Genomic DNA, 15,282 nt, shown 5'->3' on the forward strand with positions numbered 1-15,282 from the left:
TTAGAGTTTCCATGGAAATACAGCGAGACGGTAAACAAAGCCCGCGCTCGCCGGTATTTAGGGGTGCTCTCAGTTTCTCACCCTGAATCCAGGACACGGCATTTCGCGGAGGTGAGATGCTCTGCGTGTCGCCGGACGCCGGGAAGTGCGAGCGTAGCCAGGCAATCGCGGAGCACTGACCTGAGCGCTCTCGAGTTCCCCTCGCTTCGGCTGGAGCCGGGCTTTGCTTGTATTTATCCACACTGTTCAAACACCCTTCAGTTTTTACCATTATTTTAGAACAGGTGGGAGGTGATGGATTTTCCCCAAACAGTTTTCCTTTCTGAGTAACTGGGTTCTTACAGAGGCAAATATCTGAAGAGTGGTTTTAATGTTATCTGGGCCATCAGTGGGAAGGCAGGGCATTTTTTTTTAAAGTGAGCAATATTTTAAAGCGTAAAAATTGTTGGGTATGTCATAGCAGAAAGCGTGCAAAGACAAATTCTGCTGTTCTCACCAGCTGCTGTCTTCTGGCGCAAGAAGGCTCATTGATCATGGTCCAATTACAGGGCTACCGGAGAACTGAGTGACATGCAGGTCTCTGGGAGCACAAGTGGCAGAATCTGACACGAAAATGTAATGACTTTTCCATTTGCCAAGGCACTCCTTCGACAGTTGATATTAACACAGCACTGCAGAAAAGCTGTCAGTATAATTAGCCTGTGGAAGTCTGTACCACGCAAAGACAAAACAGCTGGATCAACCATAGTGTAAAATAACTTCTGTACGCCAAAAGTCCAGCTGGGTTCCTTCTTTAACGAAGGTTAAAAAACTATTCTTTTTAGAGTAAGTGATCGAGGAACAATTAACCTTAATCCTCAGCGGATGAGCTCAGGATGGGAGGAAGATTGCTGTCCCATCTTCTTTCGCCCGCTTCTGCGTTATTCACCACCCACTGCTGGTGAATCACTGCATGTGCAAGTGGAGCACAGGGAGCTGCCAGGTGGAAGTGACGTGCCAATCCATCTCATCCTTTTAAGACAGCTCTCCTGTTAGTCACAAAGGAGAACAAAATTAATCCTTTTTTAGGGCTGAGCAACAGTTCTTAGCATTTTCGACCATCTTCCCACCTAACACTGATGGCTTTGAAGCTTTTCACGCAAATATTTGACCTGATGATAGAAACCCATCCTGGTTCTAACCTGGGACGGGGGGAATTAAGACCATCTCGAGGGCACCAATTTACCTGGGTGTCCCTTGTTCCAGGGAGGCTTTGCGCATTGCTGGCCCCGCTGCTTGAAGTGGAATTTCCCTCCTGGAAAGAGGGAAGTTTTAGAGACACTGTATCTTTCTATGAAAACTTGTGGCTACAGCAGGCCAATGTTGTCTTTAAAAAAAATAAAATCTAAATTTGCTGGCAGAGACCACAAATGGGAAATTATGGGTTTTTTTGCGTTGCACAGCTGTGATTTATGTGGGATGCAGTTGTACCTTCGTAAAGGTACAAATGGCCTACCTCCATGTTGACCATTTCTAAGGCAGGCAGTCAACTAGTACAGTTTCCCAAACAGCCTCCAGAAATTACATGCTTCTTAGCGAGAGCAGTCACTAAGACAAGTTTTTCATCCTCAGAGCAATTTTCTCTAAGAACAAAATATCATACTTGTTTTGTTAGTTGTCTTATTTCAGGAGAGTTCATCAACCAGTGAAGTACTGGCAGGTGTAGCTTTGTTTGGGCTTTTGTCTCCCTCGACCTGTAAATAACACCAAATTTCTCTCAGCTGTATTTGGACAATTCATTCCTGATACTTGCACACATCAGAGGCAATTACTATTCAGACCATTATCATTGTTTCCTTTTCACTGTTTGTGTACCTCTGTCTTGCCAGTAATACTACTGAATAATAAAATAGGTGATCTAGAGATAGGAAAGGTACTGACATTGAAAGTATCTAATGTCAGGACTGACAACAGATAATAGCACAAGTTCCCTAGAAACCAGCCACCATAGGGTTGTTGAAACCATGGAGGAAGGAGGTGGCGATGATGAAAGATACCTGTTCTGGAGGAGCTGGGGAAGAAAAACAGTGCATTGGAGAGAGAAGGCTGGGGTTCCACGGTCAGAAGGGCACAAATGAAAATACAGGAGAGAACTCTGTGCTTTTAAGAATACAAAATAATTCTGACATGTTTCTTCACACATTCCCAAATATGTCTTTCTTTCAGGAGTATCATCCCACTATCTTTGAAAATTTAGCTTCTAAAGGCTACCTGTGAAAGAAATGAAGGCTCAAACTGACACTGGTGAGAACTGATGAACTCTATGAAAAATCAAGGTCTAAGTCACCTGATGCCCAAATTCTACAGCACACAGTCGGTCACCCTGAGTCAAAGCTTGCCATAAGGCAAAGTCTAATGTTATTGTAAAGTGTGCTGCGTATGGAACACCTACCCATGGGCAAGACAGTCTGAAATGGTAGGACATAGCTGCTACAGAGATTGAGGCATTTTGTGAAATATGTATAAAGCATTTCAGTTGGTTGAAATTTTTCCCAAGCATCAACCCAGCTGTGCACACCCCCCCAAATACTACTACAAAATACCATTAAAAATACCACTTCTGTCTGGCTTCTGTGACATATAGTTGGCCCATCTCCACAGATTCTCACCTCACATAAAGCAGCTGGGCATGAAGGCAGTGAGCCTTGGACTACTGAGAAGGTTGCAACGGTTGAGGTGTCTTTGCGATGAAAGGCGGGACATCTGCTAGTTAGCTAATAAAATACTTCCAAGGGTGAGCATGTAATTGCTGCCTAACAGGTGTCATCACATTTGTTGGCTGGTGTTACATGCACTGACTATTAATGCCCCTTCTGGATGATCATGCTGAAGCACGAGGCCTGTTTCTGCTTTGTCTGAAGCCAGATGAGAGCTCGTGTATGTGTGTGTGCGTGCGTTTGAACCCTGAATGGGCAGAGTGGGGTAGCCGTAGCAGAAAAAATGACTTGGTATTTTAGCCAGGTGGACATAATTTAGGTTTTATCTCGAGCATTCTTTAAGTAACATTGCGTCTGATCAAGATAACTTTGCACTAGTTAGCTTGGCTGTGTTATTGAAAATGGAACTGCAGTAGCAAGACTCTCAGCAGAGATTAACCACATAATTATTGATGCAGCTTCTTTGGGTTTGTGACATTAGCAGTCAAATGAAGTGTTGTTGTGCTTGGTGTCAGTTGCAGTCGTTGCAGAGTAAACATGGTTTTTTTGCCAAACAGAATTTGGTGCTATTCTCGTTGTACTCAACAGCAAAATGCCTATTTAGTCTACTGATGACAGACTTCTGCCCCAAGGAGCAGGAGTTCCCTTATCTGTGAATAGAGGAGTGAGAAATACAAGTATTTCAGTGGTACTGACATTCATTACTGAAAAAGGAAAACAATAAAAATAAAGTTAAAAAAACCTTCAGAGGGTGTTTCCATTCATTTCCATAGCGGTGACTTCCGTTTGTTTTATATACAGTAGGAACCAGAAATGACTCTCACGGTGTTCTTTCACTCGATGCATTTTGAGTTTTGCAGTGGGATTGCATTGCCTGAACACATGATAATACATTGTAATGAAAGTGACAGCCTTGTTTTATGACATCTTTTCTTTTCCGTTTTTGAGAATTACAGTGAGAGAGAATTTTAATGGGTTGATCTCTTGGCATATTCTTTCCATGTGTTTCTTAAAAACATCTTGTTCCCTTCTCAATGCTTTTGCTTCAGAGAAATTATGTATTCTTTTACTCAAGCTGTTCTGTTTCCTTAGTTGAGATACTTGTGCTCTGTTTATTGTACTTATTCTCTTTTTGCAAGGTCATACTTTCTCAAAAATAAACATATGCACACAAACAAACACAGTCTTCCAGTCCAGGGTCCCTTTGATGCACTGAAATAATTTACTCCCTAGAGAGGATAATCTTTAACACTATGGCTATCTTGCTACTCCAGCGTTCTCATGTCCTGACAGTGGTCATCAACAGAATAAGGGTTACTGAGGAAGCACTTGGCATCTTTGTGAGCTTGGTGCTCCAGCTGGAGACGCTCAGCTTGGCGTTGAGATTGGAGATGCACAGAATACCTAGGAGCTGCTAAGGCCTGAGTTCCCTGCAGAACATACCTGCGGCTACGCGGCATTTACTGCACAACATGTACTTTATATAGCTATAATGGAAAGAGTTTGAAAAGAGCCTGTCTCTGTTTATAAGAGTGATTATTTATTAGTGTGTTTTAGTGCTCATGTGTATGCAAAGTGCTTCAGAGAACAGTGATATAGCTCCAACAGATTCAGCCATCTGAGGTGGGCACAAAACCGTATGGCAGAGCAGGAAGCTTGTAGTATACTCAGATTATAGCATATATGTATAGCATATATGTTTGAGAGACTCAGTGACTGAGGCAGCCCTTTCCATTGCTCCACTGCAGTGTTTAAAGCCTTACCTTGAATCCATCTGCAGTGTGAAGAAATCTGTGAATATTTGTTGCCATCACCGTGAGTTCATGTTACTGAGTGATACATAGGATCTATCTTCAATCTCATAAAGGTAATTATTATATTTCCATTGTATAAATGAAGTATTGTGAGTCTTGCTTTGCCTGTGTTTATACAATGTTTGAAATTCTTGTATATATTAACCATTAAAATGTGGAGTATTATGAATCACTTCATCTACTGCTGAAATGGAGATCCTCGTGACTAATGACAAAATGGAGGAGAAAGCAGACCATGCCTATCTGAAAGTTTGGAAATTTCTGTGGCAGAAACAGTGGCATTTCTCTATTTGGATTTTGCTGGGAGAGCAAATGAATGCCTCTGGGGTAGGTTAATCTATTAAAAATAGAGTAGGATGGTGAGAAACAAAAACAAAACTAACCCACTAACGCCCACCCGACCTGCCTCTTCCCAGGCTTAACCTTGCTCCTTCCTCCCAACTCTTCTACGCTCCCACCCCCCTGAGCAGCTCAGGGGGACGGGCAATGGGGGTTGCCATTAATTCTTCACATGTTGTCTGTGCTGCTCCTTCCTCCTCATGCTGTTCCCCAGCTCCAGCATTCTTTTACATTTTCCCTACTCCTCTCTCTCACAACTGGTACATAGCATTTTTTACCCTTTCTTAAATATGTTATCACAGGGCAACACCAGCAGCACTGATGGGCTCAGCTTTGTCCAGCGGTTGGTCCTTTTAGGAGTTGGCTGCAAATGGCTCTGTCTGACATGGGGGCAACTCCTGATGTCTTCTCACAGAAGCCACCCGCGCGTGCCCGCCAAACTCCTAATATGGCCTGTAGGGTTTGTCAGGGCATTTTAAAAGTGCTGCTTAAGTTTTATGTGGGTAGCTTCTCTTGGAATTCTGTACTGGCTTCCAAAGTCACTGGGTTTTATGCCTACTGAAGTAGATCTTCTGCAGCAGTGCTTTCTGTGAGTGAGAGAGCAAGGTATTTCAGGATCATGAAAAAAGTGAATGGAAAATAAAATTTTCTCTTTTGCTTTTTATGAATTTCTTCAGTAAACTATCCTCCTATAGCTGGTGCTAGTTTGTAGAGCTGCTCATGCCGGCTGCATAAAAATATAGTATCCCACTGCTCTGTATGACCCTGCAGAAATGCCTTTCTTTTTCCACGGGTCATACAGGATGGTGAGCTGCTTGGCTGGGATGAATCAGAAGTATACCCACAAAGGCCACAGTGACGGCTGTCTGTTCTTGAGGTTTGATACTTTATTGACTTAATTTACTTTTAAAATAGTTTCTTACTGCTTCCAGCTGAAAAAAAAAAAAAAAAAGCAAGAACAGCAACTTGAGAATCTTATTAATGCAGTGATTGCTCTTTATGGTAAATACAGACCAGAAACCAGTTGTATTGGCTTAGGAAGCCAAAACCGAACTTTGTAACTTGCTCCTTATATTTAAAATTGCCTCCTTGTCTACTTTTCAACAAAGCTTCTGTTTCCATCGTTAGTTTGGCCACAAGATGGCAATAACTTGCAGACAAAATGCTGAAACAGCCAGACAGCGACTTGCAACTGTCTCCCTTCCTGAGCGTTTCCCTGCGCTCTTCCCCCTCCCCTTTTGTTTCAATATTTAATTGCATTTATTTCGGAATTACTAGGCAACCCACCCCCAGATGTGTAATTTAAAGGTGGTGTGCTTGCAGTGAGATTTTCAGGATCTGCTCTGCAGAGCACCATCGTGTGATACTGGGATAAGGTGGAGTTTGGCTTTAAGGGGGAGTCTCCAAGCCTTCCTGGCCAATCTTTAGGACCTCAGCTAAAGGAATACCAGCGGATCCTTCCTCTTCCCCTACTCCTTCTTCTTCATCCAGTCTCCTGAGCCAGCTCCTGAGCAGATCAAAGAAGGGCAGGGCAGTTGCAAGGTAAGTTTCCCCTGCGGTTGCTTTCCCCTGACTCTGAGTGGTTGTGTGCTGGTTAGGCTGGTGTTTGCTTGCTCTCTTAGGTGCAGATGAGAAAATCCCAGGGAGAGGTAGGCTCTAGGGTGGACCTGTGAGTGGCTGGGTGAACCATCAGCTTGGGCTGACAGCATTTTATGCTTCCTTTCAAAAAGCTGCAATAGTTTTTACAGAGTATCTCCACTCACCTCACGGCACGTTATTTCACCCTTCCTGTCTGTTGGTGCTAAACTTTTGACCAAAACCCTCCTGGAGTGTTGGAAGGGTATGTGTGGTGCGGGAGTCTGTGCAATCACCTGGAGGGGTCTGCAAAGCTGTGGGCTCTTCCCACCCCACCCCAACACCCAGGATGGGGATAGATCTCCTTTCTGGCATGGGAACTGGTGGGATAGGGGGCAGGGGACAGTGCAGCTGTCCAGGAGATGCAACTTCATCCCCTCCTGATGTCTGGTCCGTTTTGGAGGGGTGGGCAGGGGGGGAAGGACTCCTTGTCACTTGCCAGCAGTGCTGTGTTTCTGAGCTAGGTCCTAGCTGTACCCTTACGTTGCATCTCTGCTATAAGGAAAGGCAAGGGAAGAAGAAGCAGTGGCATTTTCTGGTTTTGAGTTTGATATTTAACAAATAAGCAAGAGCAGGTATTGGCTAAGGGAAAAGAGACATCAAGAGCCTGAAACCTCAGCCACCTCATTGCTGGGTGCAATGAGGTCCCAGCTGGTGAAAAAGCCTGGCCGGGTCTCTCCTTGCAGGACATGGCTCCTCGCCTACTCTGCTCCTGTCATCATCTGGCTGGACTGGACTGCCCACTGGCTCGACTGCCCACCTCGTGCTGTATGAGTGGCAGTGGAGATCATGGTTAAATCCAAATGCTGATTTTTGGGCTGGGCTAAAGCCATACTGTTTGAAATTAAGGAGTCCTGACTCCGCATCACCCACACACTTGCCCTTTATGTAAAGCATCTACTGCCAGCTCTGGCTGAAGCAATGCTTCAAGAGGCCCTGAGGGGTGGGTCAAGAACCTGAGGGGTTCTTTACTGGACCCTAAAACAGACTTGGTGGGGTAGGGAGACCTGATAAATTTAGTTAGCAGAGGCAGCAGGTCTGAGACATAATGCTTAGGTGCACACCTCGCTAGCTTGAAAATCAGAATAGCCAAACCTCAGGCAGAGATGCCTTTTGTTCAAAGCCACTGATGTTAACTTCGACAGTAAAATGTCACTCAGAGGCAAGCTATAGCACCTGCGGGGGTTTCATGTAGCCAGGTGGTGATTATAAAGAGCCAGCAGAGCCAGCTGAGGTGAGACTGACTGTGATGCCGGTGACAAGACATGGTGTTGGCATGGTCATCCTTTTGCTGACCCTTGGGAGGAGTGGCGGCTGCAAGCCCAGCCCTCGCACGTGGCTCTGCCCCAGTGAGGAGGCAGCCCCAGCTCTGGTCCCCAGCAGATGGCTGGTTAAAATTGTGTCTGCCACCAGTAACAGACGAAGACAGTTCCGCTCTGGAGACTTAAGTGGCACCGAGATTTATACCAAATATCATTTAAGACCAAAAGCTCACCCTTTCAGGATAACATTTAATGAAGTACATGTTAGTGGGCAATGTTTTTTCAGCTTTTGTGATAAGTGCCATATGGAACTGGCTTTGAAACCCACTTGTGTGAATTTTAAGTAGCATTACTTTCATTACCATAACCTAAGGTTAAGTGAGCAATAAATTTAGCTCATGGGGGAGCAGGCAGAGGGAAAGTTCCAGATTCAGTGCGGGTGCCAGTAATGGTGAGTTGGAGTAAAGGTGTGTTAGGTTATTTTATTTCTTTCTTTACTTCCCCGCCCCCCCCCCCCCCCCCCCCCCCCCCCTTATGCTTGAGTTTCTCTGATTTTAAAATCCAAGGCCTTGCAAAGGGTTGGTTATTTAGGCATGCCTATATGTGTTGCCTGGATAAAAAAAAATTCCTGCAGCATTTAATTTTTGCTATTTTTTGTCTTTCGTCTTCTTTTGTTCTTTCTTTGCTGCACAGCCCTGCTAGCTGAGATTAAGGTGTTCAGAGTTCCTGATTTGCCTTTGACACAGCGCCAGTGCTGCTGTGGGCACTCGGCTGCTCAACATCAAGTGTATCTATTAGGTATAAAAGAATGCAGCAATTTTTGGAGCAATTTTTCCACCCCCCACATTAGTCAGATGCCCCCCCGCCCCCACCCTTATGCGACGCTGGATATAATTCCATTTAGAGCAGCTTGAGACAGCAGACCTTTGCGGATTAAACTTGTAAAAAGGAGATGTAAAACATCAAGCAAAGGCCATGCTGGCAGAAGACTGAAATTGCTTCTCAGCTCGTTATTTCGTGTAACTTGTGCCGCGGGAAAGGACCGGGAAGGGGTCGCGTCCCTGGCACGCAGACCTGCATTTGCACCCCTCCTTCTGCCTGCCTTCCCCGGGCCTGCGGCCCCATTCCCACCTGGCAGCCGGCACCGCCACCCTGGCCTGCTGCGGGGGCACCCGCAGCCACCGGGCCGGTGCTCCCCACCCGCGGGGCGGGCAGGGGTGAGCCCGGGGCGGCTCCGCGGCTCCCCCACGGCTCCCCCGTGGGTGCGTGGCAGGGGTGACCGGCCCTGCTCCTTCCCTTCTCCCCAGGTGGTGCGAGGGAGATGCGGCCCCACGGTACCAGCCCGGCCGGGGGTTTCCTGGCAGGCTGATGGACACTGGCTGAGCTGCAGGAGCCCCCTGCATGACGGCGGTGGCTGTGGACGTCGTGCAGTGAGCTGGGAGCAAGATGAATACTTCGGTTCTCGCCCCCCTGGGAAATATTTCCAGTCATCTGAATTTTTCGGAGAGGAACTCGCAGATCCTGCAGTTTGAGGATGAGGATTGCCACGTACCTTTGGCCATGGTCTTCACTTTGGCCTTGGCCTATGGGACCGTGATAATTCTGGGAGTCTCTGGGAATCTGGCCTTGATCATCATTATTTTAAAACAAAAGGAGATGCGCAATGTTACCAACATCCTCATTGTCAACCTGTCCTTTTCTGATCTTCTAGTGACCATCATGTGTCTTCCCTTCACCTTTGTGTATACTTTAATGGACCACTGGATTTTTGGGGAGGCCATGTGCAAACTGAATCCTTTCGTGCAGTGTGCCTCAATCACCGTCTCGGTCTTTTCCTTAGTCCTCATTGCTATCGAACGCCATCAGCTGATCATCAATCCCCGTGGCTGGAGGCCGAACAACAGACATGCCTACCTGGGGATTGCTGCCATATGGATTTTAGCCATGGCTTCCTCTTTGCCTTTCCTGATCTACCACGTGTTAACAGATGAACCCTTCAGAAACATAACATTTGATGAATATAAGGACAAATATGTGTGTTTGGACCTGTTCCCCTTGGACACTGCCAGGCTTTCTTATACCACGACGCTTTTGGTGATTCAGTACTTTGGACCGCTTTGTTTTATATTTATTTGCTACTTAAAGGTAAGAGAGAATCCCCTTGTGATATGTACTTCTTTCTGTCTGATATTTGTTTATCCTTGCAAAGATGATGGTGGTAGGTTAAATTATCCCACATCTTTCTCTCTGTTGAATTTCCTGCAGATATACATACGATTAAAAAAAAGGAACAACATGATGGACAAGATGAGAGACAGTAAGTACAGGTCATCTGAAACCAAAAGGATCAACATCATGCTGATCTCAATAGTGGTCGCATTTGCAGTTTGCTGGCTGCCTCTCACCATCTTCAATATCGTGTTTGATTGGAATCACGAAATTCTGCCTGTCGCTACCTGCAGCCACAACCTTTTGTTCCTGATTTGCCACCTCACCGCCATGATCTCTACCTGCGTGAACCCCATCTTCTATGGGTTTCTCAATAAGAACTTCCAAAGGGACTTGCAGTTTTTATTTCATTTTTGTCACCTCCGTTCCCGTGAGGAGGATTATGAAACTATAGCCATGTCCACCATGCACACAGATGTTTCAAAAACCTCTTTAAAACAGGCAAGCCCAGTTGCATTTAAAAAAATTAATAGTGATGATGATGACAAAATATAAAGTAGTAATAAAAATTCTACACCAAACTGCTGGAAGTTTGATCAGAGGTGAAACATGTCCAAGGGCAAGCACAATCACGTAGCAAGTACAAAATGGGTAATGTTTTTCTTCTTTTTCCAAGGAACTTTGATTGTTGTCACTTTGAAATTATACACTGTGCATTTTTGCCCCTTTTACTGCTTTAATGCGCACAGCAGTTACATCTGAATCTTATTATAAGACATAGTTCGACCTGCTACTACCTATGGTTTTCATCAGCTGGCTTTTGTTCTCTTTTCTTTGTACAGTCATGTGCTTTAGCACAAAGATATATTTATTGATTTTTTTTTTTTTTTTTTTTCCAGGGAAGTAGTTTTCAGGAGTGTCCCCCTAAGACCATTAGAAACAGTATGAACCACAGGGAGGCTGTCACTACAGAGGACACCCTTCCCAGCATGAAATTAGGACATTGAAAAGTTGTGGGTTTTTTAATCTGGCTTTTGATCGATGTTAAAATCCTGTAAAATCAGTGTAGGCATGCAGGACATAATTCTGTGAAGCCTGTAGAATATGTTAAATGGGGACATGCATTTCTCTCATTCAGAGAGGCAATTCAGGCTGTAATCACGTAGGTTCAAAGACAGGATTAAGAGAGAAACGCTGTTCTCATTTACAAGAATAAAACCCCACAGTAATTCCACACAGCACTATGGGATAACTCTGGTGTTTTGCCACAGCAAATGAAAGCACAAATGGGCCTTCAGTCCCAACTGATTATAGCTGATTTTAATAATACAGATTTTTTAATTTAAAAAACCCAAACCCCATTTTCATCTGCCATCACTGGCAGGAGTTAGTGTTGCTGGGATGAAATGTACTGTCCGTCCCCATCCCAAGCCTATGAACCATGTAAATTCTCCTTGAGCCCTATGTCCTGAATCTAAAGGGAGATGGGTCTGTTCACTGTCTGTACAAGGTGCAATTCCATCCTCACAGGTGACAGTGAAAATCGGGGCTGGCATTAAAAAAATAAGCTTTAGCTACCTGATTCTTTGAATAACAATTAGTGCTGATCTATATAACTTATGTATAGCTTCATGATATTCTATGTTCAGATGCAACAGTATAAACCTGGATTATCTCCAAGAATGGATGGTTTAATCAAGACGTGCAAATTTTAAAAGGAGGAGATGGACATAGTCTGGGTGTAACTGGTATGTTTAGCTTCCGCACTCACAGTTTCCACAGTTCGCTGAAGCGCAGAAATATTTGCCCAATATACACAATAGAGCTCTGTGTGTTATTGCTTAAAATATGTATCCTCTAATTACACAAAATATACATGACTAGATCCCCAGCTGAGGGAAACCCACATAACTTGACTGCTGTAAATGAAACTACAACAATATCAGCCAGCTGAGTTTCTGTGTTATACAGTGTACTTTGCTGTATAATCAATGCCTTTTTGAATAATCAGCTTTTTAAAATACAATATAGACCCTGCTTTCTTTTAGCAAGGTCACTTTAAACCATTCTGGCAGAGAAGAGGGTCTATATAATGGATATAACTGTAAATGTAGCATACATGGAAATCAGACCTGATAGCTTTCTGAGCAAAAAGATCTCAGGATGTGATGGTGAATTTAATGTTCTAAATCTGGCATGGATAAATGCCTAAGAAATGAAAATTATTTGGTTTGCCGCTATTTAAAAGTAAAAAAAACTGTGCCTTGTGCTGTCTTATAAATAGTGTTGAATTTTAAAGTAGCAATGTGTTCTTATGCATTATAATTCCATGTATTCCTCTACTGGCAGATAATTTAATTAAAAAGGAGATTTCTGCGGCTGAGAAAAGAGAGGGAATGTAGAAAATGAATTATAAGACAGAACTTTCTTTCAGAGGTTTGCCCTTTTGTATTTTATGAGATTTCTCTTTTCTTTGTGGTTCTCTATGGAGTGTGTTGCTAATAATTTGACAAGAGTCTGCTGAAATTATTCCCGTCACTTTACGATAATTTTCATATGCTAAGTGGTGTGTATTTTTGCAAAGAGATACAATGTAGAAACCCAGCCACGCTTTAGAAAAAAAATCACAGTGAATGTTATGTTTTTTCCCATTTTTGAAAAAAAAAAACTTTCTTCCAATCCAGTGGAAGAAGAAAATGGAACTATTTGAGAAAGTTTCCTGTTAGTTTGCTGGAAATTTTTGATCAGGCTGAATTAGATGTTTACACAGAGTAGGTGTTAGAGCAACTTTAGAGGAACCTGCTGGTGCACAGAGACCTAAAACTGGTGTGTCCTAAGATTTGGAGGTCTCCAGTGGGATAGCAACATAATTCCTCCAATGTCAGCCTTTCTCCTGCCTAAGGTACGGTCTGAAACCATATAGCCCATCTGATACTGTCCCATACTGTCTCCTGATACTGTCTCAGGTGTTTTTTGCCTACCAATGCCTGATAAACAAGGTGAAGTATAAGTAGGAGCATTCCTTTGTCTCATCCGTGTTAAGCTCAGGAGCCATTTTTCTGCTACACTGCTGTCCTAGGATCAGTCCTAGATCAGGCTTTTCTCTTATATTTGCTCACTTGCCTGCAAGAAGTCTTTCTGAGCCTCTGTTAAGGATGCAGGCTAACACATTGTTGTACAAATAGCACGGCGGATGCTGCCTGAAACAACAGTGGAAATGAACACAGTGTAAAGAGTGTTCAGCAGGAAAACACATTTGGAGAATTTCAGAAGCAAATTTGTTGCTCTTCTGAAGAATTTGTTATGAGGACAAAGATAAAAGTCTCTCCGAGGTGTTGACCTGACATCTGCAGGGCATAGGTGACACCTACTGAGAGCAGTATTTCTGTCTTTGGTTTCATGACTTGACACTGGAGTCCTCAAAAGCCACTGGTGACTTACCCCTCCTGACACCTGGCTACAACACTAAACCTCTTTCATTTTCAGAGCTCCAGCATGTCTTCTCATCCTTCTATGCTAAATTTCTTTACAGGGTAAGCTGTCAGGTTTCTCTATCATTTCTCAGTCATTCTGGTTTCCTATTTGTTCCTCCTTTATGCTGTTTTGTCCATCTCCCCACACTTCAGCACATGCTGATTCCTATCTCAAAATCCTGAAGATCCTCCTTATTCTTTCAGACTGGTAGAAAAGTTTTACTGACAGAAGAACAGGTCAGTGAGGGATCTATAATGTATCTTACATGTATCTTATGTGCAATACATTTCATGTCAAATCTACAGCCTTACATGACAAATATAACTATTTAATAAACATTAATATCTACTTAATTTGTCTGTTATTTTATCGTCTTAAACTTCACTTTTATCCACCACAGACAGTTAAAGCTTCTGCATAATCTAGATGCACCAGCATATTTGTATGTCATCTTAATAAATATTTCTGTGTTCCCACATTGCTTTTTTTCAACATATCTCTGGTTGTGTCATTGTTACTGTGTATGGTAATCCACAACTTTTACATCTTCCTTAAAAAAAAAGAAATAATAATAAATGTAGCAATTAATTGACAAAAATACCTGATTTTGGAAGGCTAGGAAAAAGATGGATATTTTACCAAAAAAAAGAATTAAAAAAAGAAAAGCAATCGACCCTGTTTTTTCCACCTCGTAAAGAAATCAGATTTAAATCAGGAAAAGGAATTAACACAAAGGACCCCCCAGGTCACTTGAGCTGGTGCTGACTGCATCTCATCACTGATAAAGGCGTGAAGGCCTAAGTGTTCACATACTCTGACTCTGCTGTCTTGCAGTACAATACCAGCTATTATTAATGGATCCTAAAAGCAAAGTTTGATACTGATTCATATTCAGACTATAAATCAGCATATGTTTAAATCCAGGCCTGTTCATCAGATTCTGATGCTGACCTCAGGAAAATGTTCTGAGATCAATGAAACTGGAGAGTTTTCTTAATCATTTGCCTAGGCAGTCGACTGAATAAAAGTGCACTGCTGGCTGGCAGCTCACACTCTTTCCTAAAAATCATATCTTGGTTATCAGGTTATAGAAATAAATTACTGGCATATAGTTTTTCTCTGGAGTCCAGTGCCTGAAAATGCTTCAGTTTAAGGGTTTGCTTCCTAATTCACTGCATCAAAGAATTTATCAAACCAGTGTATAGAGAATGAAGACAATAAAGAAAACTTTTTTTTTTCTGTTCTTATTTTTAAAGCATTCATAACAGTAGGAAACATGAGCTTAAATAACACCTCTGTCTGCAACAGATTAAACTCATTCAGCTGAGTGGAAAGGCTGGAGAAATAATTATAACCAAATGATAAGTTTTGCTGAGAGCTATTTCTCAGCTGAAGGATATATACAACTCCAAGCTGCACCATGTCCTCTTCATTCCTGTGTTCTTTAATATGTGGTATCTGCTTCCCTGAGTCATTACTAAATACCCAAGTCATTACTAAAATTGATGTGAAAGAAAATTCTTTTCTTCTATCCATGTTTTGCAGAATTTCAAATGTTTGAGGATTACATGTAAGAGGACAAAATATGACCAGCTTTAGTCTCTTATGCTGTAATTAACCTGTGGTCAGAAATAACTTCTGTTCAATATTTCTGGCCATGTAAAACAGTGGTAATGGCCTAACTGAAGTTGATATTTCAAATATTACAGAGAGCATTCACAAAACCTAACTTCAGATAGAGAACAGCAGTATTCCTAGCCTCCTCCAGTGGCAACACAAGGGCACTCACACCTGCTTTACTGTACCAAAATATCTTTCTCTCCATTATCCATTCAGGCTGCTAAGGGATGGCCAGTTTCCAGGGCCAGTGCTAGGCCTAGTGGCTACTGCCTC

General features: G+C 43.0%; 1 protein-coding gene across 1 annotated transcript; it reads left to right on the top strand.

Moving 5' to 3' along the window:
• The first annotated feature begins 9,057 nt into the window (after nucleotides 1–9,057).
• NPY1R (neuropeptide Y receptor Y1) lies at nucleotides 9,058–14,504 on the top strand. The gene is made up of 2 exons (XM_009515016.2): nucleotides 9,058–9,891; nucleotides 10,012–14,504. The coding sequence occupies exons 1-2, from the start codon at nucleotides 9,193–9,195 to the stop codon at nucleotides 10,468–10,470; spliced, it is 1,158 nt and encodes a 385-aa protein (XP_009513311.1). The 5' UTR covers nucleotides 9,058–9,192; the 3' UTR covers nucleotides 10,471–14,504.
• Nucleotides 14,505–15,282: the final 778 nt, after the last annotated feature.

This window comes from Phalacrocorax carbo, chromosome 4 (genome assembly GCF_963921805.1).
Source record: "Phalacrocorax carbo chromosome 4, bPhaCar2.1, whole genome shotgun sequence".
Classification (NCBI taxonomy): Eukaryota; Metazoa; Chordata; class Aves; order Suliformes; family Phalacrocoracidae; genus Phalacrocorax; species Phalacrocorax carbo.